Source organism: Camellia sinensis, chromosome 8 (genome assembly GCF_055761805.1).
Source record: "Camellia sinensis isolate YWXY chromosome 8, ASM5576180v1, whole genome shotgun sequence".
Classification (NCBI taxonomy): Eukaryota; Viridiplantae; Streptophyta; class Magnoliopsida; order Ericales; family Theaceae; genus Camellia; species Camellia sinensis.
Window position 1 is genome coordinate 199,783,735 of NC_138968.1, and position 21,877 is coordinate 199,805,611.

Consider the following 21,877-nt stretch of genomic DNA (forward strand, 5'->3'; position numbering starts at 1 on the left):
ATGATTGAAATCATGTTTGTTAATGTGAGTACTGAGAAGGATCCTGGCTTGATCCAGATTGGTTCTGCATTGTCTTCGACACGAGCAATTAGTCGCTTTCTTAAAAGATTTCAAAAAATGTTTTGAGTGGTTCTACGAAGACCTGTGTGGAATCGCTCTTGAGATTGTGCAGCTTAGGATCGCTCTCAGCCACGAGACTCAACCCCTTTGCTTCCAAACCTTGAACCTTAATTCAGAATGTTCAACGGTCAACCACAATGTAAGGCCCTTGTGGCCGGATCAGAAGCAGCCCTTGAACTAGGAGCAAAAATGTCAGATGCGCTCAAAGAGTCAAAGATGAGTCTTTTCTGCAAACCAAGGAAGACTGCCAAGAATGCCAAATCCCAGAAGAGGGAAAGAAGAAAGTATTGCTAAAGGACAACCAAGTTCCTATCCACAACACTGGGGGCAATTCAGCCCCTATCGAATGAACTTTTACATCATCAGTGAAAATCATCCATTCTCCTGAATTCAGATGGCTTCGAGATCTCGAAACCATTCGACATGGACAAAGCTACACTTTTACCCTTGAGAGGCTCGCTGGACCGAAAACCCAGAAGGGCGACCCAGGCAAAAGTTAGAGCAAGAAAAAGAATAAAAAAAAAAAAATGCAAAAAAAAAAAAGAAAAGAAGAAAAATGAAGAAAAATGAAGAAAATGAAAAGAAAAGATGAAAAAGAAAAAAATAAAAAGATAAATGAAAAGAATTAAAAAGAAAAGAAGAACAAAGCTCGCAAGGTTGAAAACCCAAAAAGGGCAGCCTTGGCAAAAGTTAGAGCGCAAAAGGAGAGGTTAATGCTCGAGTGTACCTTAAACCCCAAACTACGTAAGGCTTAATTCCCATGTTTGGGATATGAAGGCAACTTCATTTTGAAGTCCAGCCACAAACACTTCCAAATCGACTGTGCCCATGTAATGGTTCTGATCATCATTGTCTTCTCTGTATCCGAGAGCTCGGTTGTGATCGTCACCTTGAAAACTGGTTACAGTATGCTACGGTGCTATTCAAACAAGGGGCAACTTTTCATTGCCATACAGCGCGCTGCGGTGCTATTCAAACAAGGGGCAACTTTCCGTTGCCATACAGGGCACTGCGGTGCCATTCAAACAAGGGCCAACTTTCCGTTGCCATGCAGTACCGTTTAGACAAGGGGCAATTCTCCTTCGGATCTGAGGTTGTGCATCTCGAGAGTAGGTTCCGTGCTCGTTGAGCAGCGGCCGTTTGCAAAAACAGTTTTTGAGAATTTTTAATGAGGTTAACTAATTTTCTCGAAAAGTATTCCATTTTTCAAAACTGGACCATTTCTTGGACCCAAAAAATGAAAATTTTCAGTGCTCATAACCTGACTTGCATGATTTCAAATCAGAAAATTGAACAAGTGTGTTAATCTAACCCTCATATTGGTCAAAATTGTTTTAGTAGAAAGTAAAAACAAAAATGGTCAAAATAATGAACTAGGGGCACAGTTGAGTCAAGTGTTCTGTCTTTTCCCCGTTGTCAACATACTTGCCAAAAAAGGGCACTCTACCTACCGGAAAAGGGTACCACTGAAGCTAACAACAAAGGGCTGAAAGCTCTCAACATCCTCCAAGCAATGAGGTATCAAGCCAAGTGCGAAGCATGAACTGGAATGGATCAAGATATTCCACTCCCTCATCTGGACACATTTGATCATGTCTAAACCCCCCAGCAGAACATCGTCAACCGATGTCAGCTGCAGATTTGCTACACACCCAGTTGTAGCGCAACCCCTCTGCGGGAAAGTTCACTGTTGTGAGCAGAAGAAGAGAATCTAGTAGAATGCTAGGGGTAAGAGCCCGCAACTTCCTGTTTATCTATCAACCACCCTGGGGAGGGATAAAAAATGAGAGATTAAATAATAAAGAGATGTGCGCTGAGAGAAAAAGTGAGGAAAATGGCTTTTTTTCAGAAAAACAGAGCTTGAGGGCCGAGTGATGTGAGAATCACAAATGAGAAAGGGTGGAAAACAATACCCAGAGAAACTAGCTCCTCGTGCACTGAAAGGTCTCTTGTCTTTATAACACAGCTGAGTGTTGTGTTTGCGTGTTTTTGTTTGTTTCGATTCTTGTTTTGAGTCGTTTGAGTGTCAATAGATGTATTTAGGTTGTTTTACCTTGTCTTTCCTTTGTTGAGTTGTGTTTAGGTTGTTCTCCTTTGTTTTCCGTTGTTGAGTCGTTTTGGCTGTGATCAGTTGTAGGCTCAATACCTGGTTGAGAACTCTTTTCTCATTTCAATTTCAAAAATAAATCGTTTTGTGCCCAGAGTACTGTGCCATTCTCCACATTTGTGCAAAACAGGATTTGTTCTTTCATAAAACTGTAGGGTTCGAACCAGGTCACATGAGAACAGTAGAGTAAGGACCTATCTGAAGCTATATAGATTCCAGACTGCAAAGCAAAAGAAAGGAGGGAAAATTCGGAGCATCTGAGTGTGTTTCAACTTCTGCAAGTTCCGTCATTGCATCCCGTCCGTCCAGAATGAGCTGTGTGTTCAGAATGAGCAGTGTGCTGTTACGTGCTATGTGTTCAGAATAAACGGAGTACTGTGTTATGAGCTGTATGTTCAAAATAAACCGAGTACCGTGTTATGAGCTGTGTGTTCGGAATGAGCAGTGTGTCATACGAGCTGTAAGTTTAAAGTGAACAGAATACTGTGTTAATTGTTTCAGAGCCAGGATGGCAATCAGAAGTGCTCTTCTTGAGGACCATTCCCCGTCAGAATAGAGCGGTTTACCGCCACTCATTCCATGAGGTGCTTTCTAAAGTGCCGCTTTGTTTGTTTATTGCATTCCCTAAACATCATGCTCTACATTGCTTGTAACATGCATCGTATCATCGCACTTATTGCATTTATCTGTATCTTGTGTTATCTTGTATCGTTTATCCTTTTACGCTGAGCAGCATTTAGGATCGTTGCCCTCCGGGGCTTTCTCAGGTTGCGTTGTGTGTGCACCTGGGCGGTTGTGTTCGGTCCTCTTCTCACGTTTTCAGCGTGGTTAGAGTGTTCCTTTCCTTACATGATTTCAGCATGCTTGGAATTAATCTTAGCTTGCATTGTTATGCATGCTCATTTCCGAAACACCGGGATATGTCCCTGTGTTTCTCCCTCTTTGGTTAAGAGCATTTGGAATACGTTCCAATGCTTGAGCCATTCCGAAACACCGGGATACGTCCCTATGTGTCTCCTTCTTTTTGAAACACCGGGATACGTCCCTATGTTTCTCCCTTTTCGGTTAAGAGCATTTGGAATACGTTCCAATGCTTGAGCCATTCCGAAACACCGGGATATGTCCTTATGTTTTTCCTTCTTTTCGAAACACCGGGATACGTCCCTATGTTTTTCCTTCTTTTCAAAACACCGGGATACGTCCCTATGTTTCTCCCTTTTTGGTTAAGAGCATTTGGAATACGTTCCAATACTTGAGCCATTCCGAAACACTGGGATATGTCCCTATGTTTCTCCTTTATTCCAAAACACTAGGATATGTCCCTATGTTTCTCCTCTTTTCCGAAACACTGGGATATGTCCCTATGTTTCTCCTTTTTCCGAAACATTGGGATATGTCCCTATGTTTTTCCTTCTTCCCGAAACACTGGGATATGTCCCTATGTTTCTCCCCTCCCACCTGCATTGCCATGCACACTTTATCTGTGTTGTTATGCATCCCCTTCGTATTGTTATGCGTTACACTTAGGTTGCATTGTCATGCATCCCTCGACTTGCGTCATTACGCACTTTTCACTTGCATTGCTATGCATATTGCTAACAATGTTGTACCTGTTAAGTTTCTTTCTTTTGCAGGCACGATATTGTATGTACGGTTCATTTGAGGCTGGCGCGACCAGACAAACCGGACGGCATTGTATTCTCCGCATCAAACGTAGCAAGAATTCCATAAATTCTCTTACATCCTTTCTGCATTGTAATGTAGTTTGGTTTTTGGTTTGCTTAAAACTGTTACATGTTATGCTTCGTTACAGCTTTCTTTACATGATCATAAGTTATGCTCAGGCTTTGTGCATTGTCCTTTGCATTTTGCCCCTGCTTGCGAGCACATCTCTTTGATTATCTTGCCTGTTTGTCTAAGTCTTCGACCTTGTCAAAAATGGATCATCTCTGGGCTTTGACATTCACTCCCGTCACTTATGACTTTCAAGTTCTGTCAAAGAGGGGCAACTGTAGACACCCCATTTTTGACCGACCTTAAGACTCAGACGTTATCGATTGAGCGCTCGGTGATTGCGCATTTTGTGCTCATTTCAAGGTTTCGGAGTTTTGGCTGAGAGCCTTACCCCCGGACTTCGGGACCCTTTTGTGCCTTATCTCGGTTTACAAACCAGGTCTTGTTTTCTCTTTCCGAAAGGAGGGAGAGGTCTTGTAGACCATCTCTCAGTGGCCGTAGGCTACTTTTCGTGGTCGTAGACCACTGTTCCCGTTTAGAGACCAGTTTCCGGTTTTCGGAGCCGTCGGTCGTGCGCCTCGGTTTGGGACTGCTTAACTTTCTCCGTTTGCCCTGATTTTTGGCACACTTTGTTTCCTCTCTCTAGAGGAACACTGTGGCCCGGGAGACCACCTTTGTAGTTGCACGCTACTTTCGATGCTTAACAGCCTGTTTTCGAGGCACCCGGCTGCGCGTTTTGACCCCCGAACCCTCGTTTTGCATCCGTCTTAGTTCATTTTTGGCATGGACCTTGTTTTCATTGTTTGGAAGGTGGTACAAGGGTGGGAGACCACCTTTTCTCCTTGGAGACCACTTTTCTACCGCCGGCTGGTTTTCTTGACAGGTGACTGGTCTTCCTCATTTTTGGGCCACAATTGCTGGTCTCCCACCAAACTATTAGCTTGCATTCAATGTGGAGACCACCAAATGGGATGGCCGACCACTTTTTGCTGACTTGAACCTTTTGAACTAGTCGGCCGACCAGGGGAAGTGGTCGGCCGACCACCTGAACTGGTCGGCCTGCCTCTCTCAGTTCTGTCTCAGCGAGTTGATTCCAGCTGTGCCAGCTGGGAGACACAGACTGTATCCTCCATACACATGTATGGAGGATGTTTGCCCTTGGTTCTAAGCTTCTAGGAGAAGCTTCAGTCCCTCTTGTATATAAAGGAAGGGCTCCCCTTCCTTGTAGAGGGTTCAAAAAAATTTGTCTAAGGCATACAAGACTTCTCCCTCTATATCTCCACATCCAAGCTCAAAAAGTGCATGGTTCTTGCACCTTTTCATACCCTCTCCCAACCTAACCCCTCCACCATCACTCTAAGCATCTTGGAGGCCATTTTCAGAGGTTGAGAGGCTATCTTTGTGGTCCAGAGGTTGCTGGTCCTTTTGTGCTACAAGGGTAACACACTTTCTCCCTTTTAAGGCTTTATTTTGCTTCATCTTTTAGCTATACTTTCAAGCATATTTGAGTTTTGGTGTAAACTGAAAAAAGTCTTATTTTGAGGCCCTTAACATGTTTGTTTAAGATCATTTTTCTGTTAGGGGTCATCTACCCCCTTGCATGCTTCATTTTACCTTGTTTTGAGCCATGCCTTAGAGCATTTGTATTGGTCTTTGTTTGTCCTTTTAGCCACTGAAATCCAGTGGATTTTTAGTGGCTAGCATGCTATTTTGAGTGCCAAAATCAGAGAGGGGTGACCCTCTCTCTCCTTGTTTTGTTTTCTAGCATTTTTGGCCTTACAAAGGAGCCCTTATTTGCATGCTTCCAAGCCATGTTTCAGGCCATTTTTGATGAGTTTTAGGACCTTCATAGGCTCTTTCTAGAGCCTTTTTTTCTATATTGGATGTCCATCTTGCATGTGTAGAATAACCCTCTTCATAGCATATCAAAGGAGCATCTCATTCTTGCATGCATTAACCATTTTTCAGTGGGTTTTTGGGATTTATTTGGCATGTCATACCTCTGAATTTTGCTGGTTTAGTGGCCTCTTGATTGCCTCACATGCTTGTAGTGCAGATCCTCTTTATTAGCTTACATTACATGCTATTTTGGCCTTTGATTCTAGCACTTTTTGGCCATGCCTTAAACTGATTTTGTGCATGTTTTAGACTACCTTAGCTTTGTTTTTGGGCCTCATAGTCGAATGATGTTTTCTATGCATGGTTGTAGTTCAATACCGTTGCCTAGCTTTGAGTTTTGAAGCCTATTGCATGCGTATTTTAAGGTGTTTCCATGTTTTGGCATCATTGTGAATCATATTTCAGAGCTTATATGTATGTCATATTTCCATGTTTTCCACTCTTTAAACGTGTTTGAGAGTTATGCATGAATACCTCATTTTTTGACCATTGCATGAGCTTCATTTCCATGCTTTGCGAGCCATCATTTTAGTCCATATTTGCTACTGTTTTGGCTTGCATAGGGACTATTTGGGGCTGGTTTGGCCATTTGAGTATTGCTTTGCATGCCTATAGTGTAATCCACTTCACTAGTTTCGTTATTTGGGCTATTTAGCATGCATTGTGTGAGGTGTTTGCATGATTCAGGACCATCTTGCATGTCATTTCAGAGTTGGAAAATATGTGATTGTATGCCATATTTCATGCTTACCATGCTTTGGTGGAGTTGCACTTTGTGCCTTAGGTTTGGTCCCTTGCATTTGTGCATGTTTGCATGTGTGTTGTTGCTTCATTTTCATCATGTATGGCCACTAATTTGAGTATGGCTGAGGCTCATTCATTTTAGTTTAAGTCCATCTTGCATTATGTATGCCATATCCATGATGTCGCATGCTTGATCGTCGCATTATGTATGCTTTGTTCATGTCTTCGTGCATGTCCATCTTCGTATGTGCGTTGCGTATGCCATATAGTTCATATGCATTGAGTATGCCATTCTTAGTTCATAGCATTGTGTATGCTAGTTGCATGTTTGCATATCATCCCTCGCATGCTAGCATGATTAGGTTGCATTGTGTTTAGGGTTGCATGGTAGTCGTATTGTGTATGCCATGTATATTGCATTGTGTTTGCAATAGGGTTTAGTCCAAACACGGGAAACGAGGGACGTTTCATACTCCAAGTGACGAAACGTGCCTCGATTCTCGGTCGCCGACACTCCGAATTACCCATGATAGAGTTTAGGCCTTGTTGTATTTATATGTGCATTCATTTTACATCGAGTCGTGCAATCCGACTCCTCGGCCATCATGCATTGAGATGTGTGATTGGTGGCACAAGGATCGAGGACTACACTCTTTAGAGCTTGTGCAATGATGGGGACAGTGGTCATGCACACATATGTTGAAAATACTTTGCCATGCCCCTTTCTCGCTCTCTGTTGCAGCAAACCGGAAACCAGCAACAAAAACTGGTCAGCAGCCTTCTGGAGCTTTGTACAGTGTTCTAGGACCAGTTGCAAACAGAGGCAAATCGGGGCATCGCGATGGATTTCCCGACAAGGGGACTTGAGCATGCATGCATCCCTATCATTCGGAATAGAGCTAAGGCAGTCTATTTTGTTTAATTTGCATGCTAGTTTCCTTACTTATTTAGTTAATTCGTTAATTAATTAATGTTGTGTAATAATTAGTTTAATTAGCTTAGATTAGCTAGTTTATTCTATACTATTCATTCAGACCCTCCGAGGAGGGCAATGTTGTAATAAATGTGCGTGTGTGTGTGATGCATGTCTTCCAACCCCACGTCTTTCTCCCTTTTATTTACCAGCTTATGATGGTTGGTTTAGGGCACGTTTCAATTAGCATACTTATGCTCGCATGTTTGCATCAATTTATCTGTCTTGCATGCACCGGGCTCAGCGCATCATACTAACGGCATTGTATTTCAATACCAAGTTGAATACGTATATCAGTTGTTGCATTTCATATGCCATTTTAGAATAGCCGAGCCTATCTTAGTTGCATTTTTGCATGCGTTGCATTAGGCATTTCAGTATATTTAGGATTCATGCATGATTTCTAATTAGTTTATTTCTTTGGCTTGGAGTACTCGGTAAGTATTTATGTTTTAGCATCCTTACATGCGTGTAAGTGACTGCCATGATAGCATGCTTACCATGGGGTTATTTGCTTATGTGATATAACTGCCTGAATGCCTATGGGTGAAGGTTGGGTTTATTGAATTGGAACAATTCAACAATTGAGAGTTTTAAGCCCACTTGAGAGTGGCAAAATCATATTTTCTTAAGCCCACTTGAGGGTGGCAAATCCACGTCTTAGCCTACTTGCGAGTAGCACCATCAAACCATCTGCCAAATAAACAAACATGAAATGTTTTGTTCCAACTCAAATGATCCAGTCTATACTTGTATGTTGTGTGCATCACATAGTAATTCTAGGCTAATAACCGGAATAAGAGCACATAATGTTTTCAAAACTCGATATCATGGTTAGTAGAGGCCGATCTTTGATTGGGCGAGGGGGGGTGCTCACGAAGTGACCTTTCCCAATCGTACCCAAGTTCCCGAGCCGAGGCAACTTTGGTGATGACGGACACGTGGCCTTAGGCACGAGTCAGGGTTTCCTAAATTTCTCCAAAATAAAATATTTAGGAGGCGACTCTGTATCTGGCAAAGCAATCCATGTTTGGCACTTCTTTCTAAAAATCAGTTTTTCAAAACGATTTGCCGGATTTGGACTCTTTGATGATTCATCGGTCTTGCATTACACTCCGCGAGATTAGATACAAGACCGTGACATTTAGTCCAAACTGTAGCGAGCCCCAATGAACAAAACGAGATTCCCTCTCGGGACGTTCGGGGACGTCTACAATGTGAAGTAAATAGGAAAGAAAGAATATTACCAGATATGGTAGGTACACATCTAGGTAGGCAAATAACAACACATACACACACACAAAACTTTTTTTTTTTTTTTTGGAAAAGAGAAAGAAAAACAAAGAAAAGTAAATACAGAAATAAAAAAGACAAAGAAAAAGATAACCTAGTACTACTGAGAATCCGATGGTGGTGGTGGGGAGAAATGCTGTGCAAATAAGGCGTTGATCAATGATCGCGTCTTAAACGCTTCATCCTGAACTAGAGCGCCGAGCTAATCAAAACGTTGTTGGCTCGACCCTCGATATGTATAAAAGTCAATTTGCAGTAATGCAACTGACTTTTGAATGTCGAGTTGGCAGGCGTTGAACTGGTCGAAAGTTGCCTGAGTATAGTCCCGATACGCCTGAAAATCTATGCGCAACCCTATAAGGATCTGGTGGTGATTGTGAAAAGTACTGTGGACTTTATCCACAGAGTGTTGAAGTTGTAAGTACTCCTCGCGAGTCATATATAATGGGTCCCCTCGGAGAGGCATAGGGGAGGCAGGATGAGGTTGTTGGTGGACGGGGTCATGGGCTTTATCAATCGGGGCACCAACTTGTTGTGAGATGCAGGAATAAGCTATGCTGCTATTCCCGCCACCCGAAAGTCGGATAAACGGTATCAATCTCCTCAGTCGGATCAATTGGGAGGCCATTCAGCTCAAAGACAAGTGTGAGCAAATGGTAGGGGCTAAGTCCGGTTTTACACAGGTTAAGACTGAATGACCTCCTGTAAAAATTTTCGCATATGAATCCAAATCACGTGCGTAAGCGGGACCTGATAACCATGTTGGTAAGCATGTAGGACCCGGACAAACTCCATGTAGTGCTCAGTTTTATGCTTAAGTGGAAGGGCAGTCTTATATATCACTGAGTCAATGAATAACAAGCGGCCAGGCAGTTTGCTCCGGCGCAAGCACGTGTAACTTGCGGCATCGTGGGCCCCCGGGAAGTACTCTTGGATAAGGCTGTGTATGGGTTGTCGGCGCTTAACTTCTGGGAAGGGCTGGTGGTCCGTTTTGGAAAAGAACCCTAACACTTGGGTAATCATAGATTCTGTGATGCTGACATGGTGCCATCAATAGTGGACAACAGTCTTACCTCAATGAGTTACTCGTAAATGTTTTGGTAGAAGAGCCATACCAGACGAGGATAAGTGGACATCGTAACAGTACACAGGCCCAACTGTTGCCAGAGGCAGAGTTGCTCAACGGCCCAAAAGGTGACTGGTCATTATGAAAATAGTTGAGAGTGAACTGTGTGAGCTTGTGAAGCGGGCGTGAAGCCCACTCTAGGCGTGGCAACTCAATCGCTGGTGGTGGTGGCGAGGAGGACGAACCTCTGGCCTTTTTAGAAGCCCGGGTGGATAGCCATTTACTCATATTCTGCACACACCAAAAGCAAACACATACATAAAATAAACTGGATACATTAACATTTTATTTAAAAACTAATGACTAAACAAATGAAAACGAAATACACTAACAAGTAATGAATTAAACTAACAAGTAATAATGAGATAATGAAATAAATAGAATAAATAATAATCAAAATAAAATAAATAATAATAATAATAATAATAATAATAATAAAAAAAAAAACAACTAAATAAATAATTTTTTAATTTTTTTTTTTGTGTGTGTGTAATAAATGAAATCTAAAATAAAATAAAATAAAATAAACTAGACACAGAAACATTTTATGCTAATATTGAATGATTAAACAAATAAAAATGAACTACACTAACAAGTAATGAATTAAACTAATAAAGAATAATGAGATAATAAAAAATAAATAAACAACTAAACAACTAAATAAATAAATAGATAACCTAAGAAATAAAACGAATTAGAAAGGCTAAGCATTAGTGTTTTTTTTTTTTTTTTTTTTTTAGGCACTGCACATGCGCCGATGGTAGCCGCATTCAATTATTGCTTTTTCTTTTTTTTTGAAGATAAATCTTTAGAAGTTAATCTACTCCTACACTCAACAGTAAGTTAAGATTGGAAGAATAACTATACAAATCTAAACAAATAGGAAAGTGTACCTTAAAAAAAATAAAGAAAGACAGAGAGAAATAACAGAGATTCGCTGGAAAAATTGTGGTCACCGGAGATCGCCGGACGAAGAGGAAATAAGGCGCCGGCGGTGAGACTCCGGTGGTTGAATGGTATAGAGAAGAGGTTGGGTGAAGGTTGGTAATAGTGGGAAGAAGAATGAAGGAAGTTGGTGGCGGTGGTGATGGTGATGGGGTTTAAGTGAAAGAGAAAGAGATGGCGAAGATTATATAAGAGAGAGAGAGAGAATGTGTGTGTGTGAGGTAGAGAGGTAGAGAGAGAGTGTATCTGTGAAAGTGATGGGAGAAATGGGTCTCTAGGTTAGATATTCAATATATATATATATATATATTTTTTCAAAAATGAAAATTAAATAAATAAATAAATAAAAATTGAACAAAGAAATTTATTTTTTTTTAAAAAAAATTATTTTATTTATTAATAAATAAATAAATAATAAAATGAAATAAAAATTGAACAAAGAAATCTTTTTTTTTTTTTTCCCAACTTCTTTCCACACCAGGTCACACACCTGCATGTAAAGCAGGCATTGCAAGTGATTCAAGGAATTTACCGCATGTATGGAGACAGTGTCGCACCACCCCCGCACACCTGCTTTTAAAGCAGTCGCCAAATTGTAAAATGAAACTTTTGCCGCACGTGCGGATTTTTATTTATTTTTTTTAGAAACTAAACCCAAATCACAACCTAAAAACTTTTCAAACTATTTTTACCTTCATTTTATATTCGAAATAAATGTAGCATTTCAAAAATAACTAAATACTCAACAAAGGTATAATCTTCACGCGAAAATCGCAGAAACTACTTTTCTTCGTAACAGTGTTTGTAACTTTCCTTATTCTCCAATAGAGTGACAGACTAAGTTGATTCGGTATCCAGAATCGAAGCGCATAAAGCTAATTCGACCTATGGGGCTGCCATACAGAGTTTAAGCTGGAGTATTTTTGAAGCTATTTGCACACCCCTGGGTATTTAAACCAAACTCTAGTCTCAGAAATTCCAAACCTTTGCGTTCTAGGCTTTGCCATTTGAACTCTAGTTTCCACCGTCTAAGTTGGTCTCCTAGGAACTCACTACAAACACGGTTAGGTGGCTATACCAGACCGTCAGATACCGTTCGGGCACATCTAACACCAAAGGAATTACACCTTTAGAGGATTTAAAGTCTCCTAGGCGTCAAATAAAGCATAACAAGAATAAAGAAAAATATAATAGAGTAAAAAAGAAAGAAAAGAGAACAGGACATTAATCTCTCTGTCAAAGTAAAAAGGGTCCATCAAAGCAATGGACTCAATCATATCCTCATTCTCAATCCCCTCTATATATGGCTTCAGTCTTTAGCCATTCACCTTGAAAGTGTGGCCATTCCTTGGATCTTGCACCTCAACGGCACCATGAATAAATGCCTCTACAACCACAAAGGGACCATCACATTATGATCGAAGCTTACCCGGAAAGAGTCTCAATTTTGAGTTACAAAGCCATACATTTTGCCCGGGTTCAAAGGATTTTCTATTAATGTGTTTATCATGGAATTCCTTAGTTCAGGCTTTAAAAATATTTAAACTCTCATGTGCATCATTTCGAATTTCCTCCAACTCATTAAGTTGCAATTTCCGATTGAGCCCAACCACAACCATATCGAAGTTAAACTTCTTTATGGCCCATAACGCTCGGTGCTCAAGTTCAACCTGGAGGTGGCAAGCTTTGCCAAACACCGTCCTATATGGTGACATCTCAATGGGTGTTTTATAAGCTGTACGGTAGGCCCGAAATGCGTCAATCAAGCATTTTAGCCAATCTTTCCTATCTGGCCTTACCGTTTTCTCTATTATATGTTTCACCTCCCTATTAGAGACTTCCACTTGGCCACTAGTTTGAGGGTGGTATGGGGTGCCCACTTTATGAGTGATAGAGTATTTCTTAACTACCGACTCAAAGAAGTGGTTACAAAAATGCATACCTTGATCACTTATTATGGTTCTAGGAAACCCGAAATGACTAAAAATGTTTTCATGAAAGAATTTGATTACTACTTTATGATCGTTTGATCGGGTAGCTATTGCCTCCACCCACTTAGATATATAATCCACTACTAAGAGAATATACTCAAACCCGAACGACGACGGGAAAGGGCCCATAAAATCAATCCCCCAAACATCAAAGATCTCTACCACAACAATAGGGGACATTGGCATCATATCACAACGAGATATCGAACCCATTTGCTGACAACGCAAACAAGTTCTACAAAATTAATGGGCATCTTTAAAAATGGTGGGCTAATAAAACCCGCTTTGTAAAACCTTGGCAGTTGTTTTATACCCACTAAAATGACTACCATATGCAGAAAGATGAAAAAATGTAAGAATGCTATGCACCTCACTCTCTGGCACACGCCGTCAGATCACTTGGTCAGAGCAATATTTAAACAACTCCGAATCCTCTTAAAAATAATACCTGACCTGCAAAAAAAATCGGTCTTTGTCTTGCTTAGACCAATTTTGAGGAATTTGCCCACTGGCTAAATAATTCACAATATGTGCAAACCATGGGGGGCTCACTCGTGACACCACAAGAAGTTGTTCGTCCGAAAACGAATCATGCAAAGTTAAAGGGTCACTAGTATACTCAACAAGGACTCGGGAGAGGCGATTCGCTACCACATTCTCAGATCCTTTCTTATCTCAGATCTCTAGGTCAAATTCCTAAAGCAACAAAATCCATTTAATTAACCTAGGTTTGGTCTTTTTCTTTGATAGTAAATATCGCAAAGCTGCATGATACTATGACCTTAGAGCCTAGGAGATACGATCGACATTTATCTAAGGCAAAGACCACAGCTAGCAACTCTTTTTCGGTGGTAATGTAATTCAATTGTGCATTTGAGAGAGTGCAACTAGCATAATATATAGCATATGGTGCCCTATTGACCCTTTGGCTCAACATAACCCCGACAACATAGTCCGAGGCATCACACATGATTTCAAATGGGAACGACTAATCTGGTGATTTCATGATTGGGTAGGAATGACAACAGGGCGGGCCGGGGACTACACTCCCCGTCTCTGATCCCCGAAGGCTGAAAAATCCTTGTCCTCGCCCCTGATCCCCAGCGAGGAAACCCATCACCCCCCCGTCCCCATCCCCTAATGGGGATCGGGTTTCCCCGACCCCGAAAAATCCCCAAGCTTTAACACAAGAACAACAAAACAATATATATCACTATGTTTCATCATCATAAACAAATACAAATTTAAATTTAAAAAAAAAAATAATCAGTGTGAATACACCACACAGATTAGATCACACACGCACACACATACACACACACACACAGAGATCAGATCACACAGAGAGAGAGAGAGAGAGAGAGAGAGAGAGAGAGAACAGATCTGTTAGATCTGAGTACACCTTTGCGGTTGTGGCGGTGGGTTCGGTGGTGGTAACAGAGATAGATCTTCTGCGAGCGGTGGTGGTGGTGGTAGCCATAAGGAATAGAGAGAGACGAAGTGGAGAGAGAGAGAGGGGGTCGGGGCCAACGGTGGTGGTGATGTCCCCGTCGGTGACTACGAGAGTTGAGAGAGTTAACACACAGAAAAGAACGAGAGAGTTAAGAGTGAGAGTGAGAGTGAAAGAGAGAGTTGAGATGAGAGTCAGAAAGAGAAGTGTAAGAGATTAGAGAGTGAGAGATATAAAATTATCACACAACACAGATATATTATATATATATGCACATAATATAAGGGGTTTGGTTTATTATATATATACATATAAAGGGTATAAAAGTAATTTTACTTCGGGAAAATTCGGGGATGGGGTCAGGGATGGGGACGGGCCCGGGCCGGAGCTTGAACACTGATCACCGTCCCCTGCCCGAAACAGATCGGGGATTGATTTTCAAATACCGTCTTCTCCCCGTCGGGGGTATTTTTCGGGAAAAAACCGTTCAAATCGGGGTCGAGGTCGGGAATCCCCGTCGGGTCGGTTTTAAATTTCCATCCCTATGATTGGGGTGGTAGTAAGGGCCACTTTTAGTGTTTTAAAGGCTTTCAAACATGCCTCATCAAAGATAAACAGTGCATCCTTAGCAAGTAAACTACACAAAGGACAGGATATTTAATAAAGTCTTTGATGAATCTACGATAAAAACCTACATGCCCTAGGAAAGACCTAACTTAAAGCACAGAAGTGGGTGGAGGAAGGCCTACAATGAGATCAACCTTAGCTTTGTCAACCTCTATGCCTTAGGGGGACACAATGTGTCCAACACTATACCCTCACGAACCATAAAATGGCTCTTTTCCCAACTCAAAATCAGGTTTGTCTCCACACAACGAATAAGGACTTTGGTTAAGTTCTGGAGATATTCCTCAAAAGATAGCCCAAACACGGAGAAGTCATCTATGAAAACCTCTAAAAATTTATCCACCATGTCAGAGAAAATGGCCATCATACATCGTTGAAAAGTCGCCGGTGCATTACATGACCCAAAGAGCATGCGCCTATAAGCAAAAGTGCCAAAAGGGCAAGTGAACATGGTCTTTTCTTGGTCAGCGAGGTACATCGGGACTTGATTATACCCCGAGTAGTCATCAAAAAAACAATAAAAACCCTGCCCCGCTAACCTCTCAAGAATTTGATCAATAAATGGTAGAGGAAAATGGTCTTTCCTAGTCATGGAATTCAATCTCCTATAATCAAGCCTAGGAACACAGGCAGAGGTTCTAAGTTTCCTATGAGTCTTTTCTAGTTCAAGGTCCAAACTCCACAATTCAGGGGCGACAAGAACGCTGCTTGTGCATACACTACACACACACACACACACACACACTAAGTTTCGACTCTCTGCACTAAGTTGTAAAAGCAAAATACCTGTTAGACTTATTTATTTTGATGATTTATGTAATTATGTTTTAATTTATTTGAAAGAAAAAAATTGAATCAAAATTTATTTTGTCCCATTATTTCTTACCTAAATCTTTATCCTAAATGTTGTTAGAATGTATTTAATATTTGATTAAATCAGGAGTTCAAACAGCCCAAAAACAGAGGTTCAAACAGCCCAGCACAGTAATAGTTCAAAAGGTTTAAGTGGAAGATATTCAAATTAGTAATGATGGAGTACAACGGCTATAAATTCAAATGAATAGTTCAAAAGGTTCAAGTGAAAGATATTCAAATTAGAAATGATAGAGTACAACAGCTATAAACGGCTATAATTTTCATTATATATATCAAAGCCTCTAATGTAAACAAGTTACAAAAAATCAGAAAACATTCTTTGATCTATAATCACTCACATCTATTCTCGAAAAAATTCTCTGAGAAGTGTTCTTCAATTTTTGTTTACATCCTCTTTCAGAAATTATACACTGAGACGTATAGCTTTAAGCCCATTTTTCCTGTGTGAGGTTTACAGAAAAATTAGAGTTTCATTTTTATATCTATCTTTGAGTGATAATTCTTGTAGCTTTCTGTAAAAGCAAAAACACATTCTTTTCAACCTTGTAAGAGTGTAGTACACTCAGTGTTCTTGACTTAGAAAGTCTATGTAAAATCCGTGGAGGATTGCTCCATTTGTAAAGAGGTTGCTAGCACCCCGTGAAGCTAGAACATAGTGAAAAATCTCAAGTGAAGCTTGAGGAGTGGACGTAGGCCGAGTTGAAGCCGAACCACTATAAATTTGTTTGACTATCTCTCCCTTATCTCTTTATTTTATTTAAATTATTGTAGCTATATTTCATATTTTTATTGTGCTAAAATCAGTAATTGACATAGTTGTTAGAACACTTGTTTTAATTATTTTATTTCATTAACTATATTTATCTATTCTGCTAGTCATAATTTTTATTAGGGTATTATTATTTTTAATTGTAAAAACTTAATTCATCCCATCTTAGGTTGTCTTTTGGGTAACAATACCAAAGGGAGAAATATACTCACAGCGATTTAACAAAAACACTTTACTCGTCTTGCGGGTGCTTAATGTGTAAACGTTGTATCCAACCTCCAATTGAGCTCTGTCTTTCTTTTTAGCACTTTGATGCTTTGCTTGCGAGTGTCTGTTTTTTTTTAAGCACTTTAGTGCTGCGGTTTGTTTTTTAAAGCTCGGTTGCGTTTCACTTGCATTTCGGTGATAACTCCACTTTCAAACGCTCTGCACACTTAGCAACACTAAAAAAACTATAAAATCCTAAACTAAAAATTAAAATAAGAATATAACTTTAAATTAATTAATTTCGCCAAAAGTCTCTGACAACGGCGCTAAAATTTAATGGGTCGTTTCACACACCAAAATTAAATACTAAACTATATTAAATTCTTTAGAATAATTAAAAGTTCAGTATCAATCTACATAGACAAATGAGAAATTAAATTAATTTAATTATTAAATTTCTAAATTAATTATCACTGTTCGTAGCGTTATGGGCCCACAGATTAACCCAATCCAAGGGCGGGAAAATAGAGCAGTGGTTGGGGACACTCAAATTACCATACACACGCGTCCGCGCCCAACATTGATTTGTAATTTTCCCTCCAAACACGACAAAGTGGAGTGGCGCATACCTAGATATATATATTACTAGACACTTGGCGCCGACCAAGAGATAGAGATAGAGATAGAGATAGATATAGATTAGAAGAGCGTGAAGTAAACCCTAGCGCTCTCTTTCACTGAACGTGTTTGTGGAGTGTAAAAGCCGGCTACATCTATGGCCGGAATAGAAGAATATGGATATCCGGCGGAGAGGCTGTTCAAGCAGGGCTACTCGTACACGTACGATGACGTGATCTTCCTTGAAACTTCTTAGGCAACTGCGGTTTACAAGGTTTCATCTATTGCTGAAAGAAGTGGTGTGCCTGTCATTGCTGATGGTGGCATTTCAAACTCCGGACATATTGTCAAGGCTTTGGTCCTTGGCGCTTCAACTGTAATGATGGGAAGCTTCTTAGCTGGAAGTAATGAAGCTCCTGGAGCTTATGAATATCAGGTGATGCATGCCATTATCACACTCCTTTTGTATTGCTATCGTAAATGATGATTTTTTCGTGATAGAAAATAAAATCCCTTGCTTAGTTTATACTCCATGTATGAGTTTTATTTAGCATTTATCTACTTTTAATTTATATTGCCTTGAAGTTTTTTAATATCATTCATTTTCATTTCTCCCATTCTCTCATCTAACATGTCAATCAAAATTTATATTTATATTAAAAAAAATTCTTACATAGATTATGTATAATACCCTTATAAAAGAATAAAAGGAATTATAGGTTGTCCATTTTTGCATAGCAAGGTCTTACTTTTCTTTCACAAAGGGCAGGATGGGAGAGGGGTGTGTGAATGATTGGATATGGTTCATCAATAAGAAGGTAGTAATTAGTATATATAACCACCAAAAATTGCGCCCTGTTGGGGAAAGTCATTTGTTTGATTCCTTATCATTTGTTTGATTCCTTATGAAGAAGTTCCTCCATCTTCTGAGGGAAAACTCACTGCAAACCAAACTTGACAAGATTAAATAACACAAATCTCACGCCACCTTGCAATGAATAATTACATGAATCACAAACTCCCTGTCATGTTTACACATAATACCAAATGACATGAACTTATTTCGTCGTAATCAAATTATCAATTTTCAATAGTAAGAATCTTGTCGTGTGACCTTAGAAGGAGTCTTAGTCCCCACACCTCTTTCAAAGGAAAAAGAACCCTCCGTTGACCAGTTAAAAACCTCAAAAAAAGACAACCTCAAAATGTGGAGATTTTGATCTCATCTCTATAATAGCGTACCCTCCATCACTAATATGTGCAATGGCATTAAGGCACCCAAGAAGTTTCAACATCTCTCCCTACCACTCAATCATTCATCTCTCTAGAAAGGCCAATATCCCAATAATCCACCACCTGCAAATTGGTTTGTTCACCACTCCACCTAGGTCAAACTCCGTCAAGACACTACCAAAACCGGCCTCCCCATCATCAAACTTACTCCGTTATGTACACCCCCTCCTTCCTTTTCAACCTAGATACCCTAACATCCAAATATCTTGTGCCCCTCTAAAAGAGCCCAAGAAGCCTCCACTATATGGAGATCTCCATTAAACTTTTGTCTAGTAAATTTGTTGATTTGTGATGGCATGTTCTACTGACTTAGAGGAAAAGCTTCTTAATATAATAGGTGGATGGAGTTATCTTATCAAGAATGAAAAAAAAAAAAAAGAAGGTAGAATATGGAAATATACATACATGTATACAATTAGATCATTTAAATGCTGAAATAAGTGTGACAACTACGGTTTGATGGGTTTAACATGAACTAACGACATTATGGAGCTGTCTCTAGAAATACTTACAGTTTCCTGATTTTTTTATGAGAAATCTGTTTGTATCTCATACTTTTCTTCCTATGCCTTCGGGATAAGTTTCCTTTGGTAGGATGATTTGGATGAAAGAAGTTAAGTTTAGTAGTGAGAGAAAAAGATAGGGATTTCATAAATGTGATATTGTATTTTCTTGCTTGTATATCTACTGCACATTTTATTTTTCTTTGGATTGGGATGTTTTATTGTGTGGTTGTGGGTGGGGAGGGGAAGACACACTATAACAGCTTGGTTGTGGCTTTTCTTTTAAATCCGTTCCTTGTTGTCTCTTCTAACACATTTCCACTGTAACAGGGGGCCGCCGAATAAAAAAATATCGAGGCATGGGCTCCTTGGAAGCAATGACAAAAGGGAGTGATGCACGATACTTGGGTGATACAGCTAAGTTAAAGATTGCTCAGGGGGTTGTTGGAGCAGTGGCAGACAAAGGTTCAGTTTTGAAGTTTTTACCTTACACTATGCAAGCAGTTAAGCAGGGTCTCCAGGACCTTGGTGCCCCCTCCTTACAGTCTGCTCATGAGTTATTAAGATCATCTGTACTCAGGCTAGAGGTATGATATAGCATTTGGCTTTTACCTTATTTATCTTCTTTGACTCTTATCAATGCCCTTCTGATTATTATTATTTACATATCTACATCCACAAACCTTTTCATGGCTATAAAATTGAAGCAGAGCTGATTCTATATGTAATAATTCTAGTTTCAACTTGTGCAATATTTAAATAAGTAGTTCTTTTGGCTCATTTAGTGGGGGGCAGAATAGCTATTTTCTTCCATGGCAACTTAGAAATGGCAGTTACTAGTAAAGGGGAATGATGGAGAAGAAAAAAATTCTCTAATTGTAATTGTATTGGAGGATGTGACGTATTCTTTTCTGGGGTTTGTACAGGTTCGTACTGGAGCTGCACAAGTTGAAGGTGGAGTTCATGGACTGGTTTCTTATGAAAAGAAGTCTTTTTGACATCCAGCTCCAGAGTGTGGCTGCTTGGTGGGTATAATTTGTTTGGTGCTCCACCATCTAAATTCACATTGTCAACATTCAAGTCATAACACTGAGGAGCTTGGTAATTTTTTGTCACTAGCTTTTGGCACTTGAGAGGCACTTGCACTTAAAAAGCTCACTAGGAAATGCATGTTGCAAATCCCTTGGATGATTCCAAATTAGTTGGTGTTTTCATCATATGACTGGCAGCAGCAGGGGAATGGATTGTATTTTAAGCTATATTAATTATGACTTGCTTAATGCTAAAATGAAACTTTTTTTCATCAACTGTTTTGGGAATGTCTATGTTGATTAGATGTTCTTTCTTTGATCTATGCGTGTCTCTATCTTGGCTTGTTTGTTTTCTGCTTTGGAGCTGATCTGATGTACTATAAATATTAGTTGAAGTTTGTTCTTATTTTTGGCCAATTTTTTTTGTTTTGTTTGGTAACCCCTGACGTTAAATATTATCCTATGTTGGGCTTGGACTGGTAGAGTTAATTCTAAAAGTGCCAAGAGTTGAGAAGTTAAACCTGTGGTTGTTCTTAAATAATATGCCCAGTATTTGTTTGTCCCAACTGGATGCTTAAATTGATTTTAATGTGAATGGAATTTTTCAAACACTCTTTTGCACGAGCACAAAAAGTGGGCAAGGAAAGGAAGAGAATTATGGAAAGACGCTTGCAGAAGCCAAATTTAGATACAATTTAATGCCATCCAATTGTCCTAACATATTATAATGCAAATAATTTTTATTTTTATTCGATATGTTTGCAAATATGATTATGTACAACGGTTTTGTTGTGAATGGGGGGCATTCTGGACAACCACCATTTGCCTTGTAAACAACCAGCTTCCAGAATTGCATAACCAGAAGGATCGATGTGGCTCATCAATTATACCACTTTGATATTAAAACATATTATCATTCCAAGTGTTGGGACTCCGTAATTCCAACAATTTTTGAAAGTGATTGTCGCTCTCAAGAGAGTCCCACAAATCAAAAGAGGATTGTTCAGTGTATATTGGAAATTATTATATAGCTAAATGACACAAATTGCTCCAGCCTCCAGTGTAACTGTTATCTCCTACCCCCTCACTTGCTGGGGAACTGTGGAAAATTCAAGACAACATGGCCTGCCTACAGGGAACGTCAGTCAACGCAAGCACTTTTATTTGTATATGATTTATATATGTGACGAAGAACATGAAAATGAGGGAAAAGAGATCAAGAATCTTTTAAAGATAATAATATATCACGGGATAATTGAGATTCGTAGAGGCCAATTGGTTCATAAATGATTTTTTTCACAGCATTGATCATCTCATGTAAAGTGAATCTGTCATCCTTCATAAAAAATAGACTTAACATTTTGACCATCTTCCAAAACTAATCCTTGCAGGCTCGTGGAACTAGGCTTCCCTTTTCCTACAAAAGTAATCTCAACAGTTCTCTCCTTTGACTGACAATGGTACTCTTGATCTCTTTAATGGATTCTTCTGCAATAACAGTCCCACCACTGCCATCAACCATGTGCAGTGATACATCATTCAATTTACCTTCTTGGATTCCCTCTGCAATA

At 39.7% G+C, this 21,877-nt stretch overlaps 2 protein-coding genes across 2 annotated transcripts in view; both read left to right on the top strand.

Moving 5' to 3' along the window:
• Nucleotides 1–20,441, top strand: part of LOC114278007 (inosine-5'-monophosphate dehydrogenase 2) — a 73,177-nt gene extending 52,736 nt beyond the window's left edge. The window contains exon 5 of the transcript XR_014339102.1: nt 20,378–20,441. The gene's annotated coding sequence lies outside the window, so the exon portion shown is untranslated. The remainder of the gene's footprint in view (nt 1–20,377) is intronic.
• On the top strand, nt 17,724–20,582 carry LOC145797542 (inosine-5'-monophosphate dehydrogenase 2-like). Its single transcript, XM_082884921.1, has 3 exons — nt 17,724–17,915; nt 19,605–19,862; nt 20,202–20,582. The coding sequence occupies exons 1-3, from the start codon at nt 17,859–17,861 to the stop codon at nt 20,271–20,273; spliced, it is 387 nt and encodes a 128-aa protein (XP_082741047.1). The 5' UTR covers nt 17,724–17,858; the 3' UTR covers nt 20,274–20,582.
• The last annotated feature ends 1,295 nt before the right edge of the window (nt 20,583–21,877 follow it).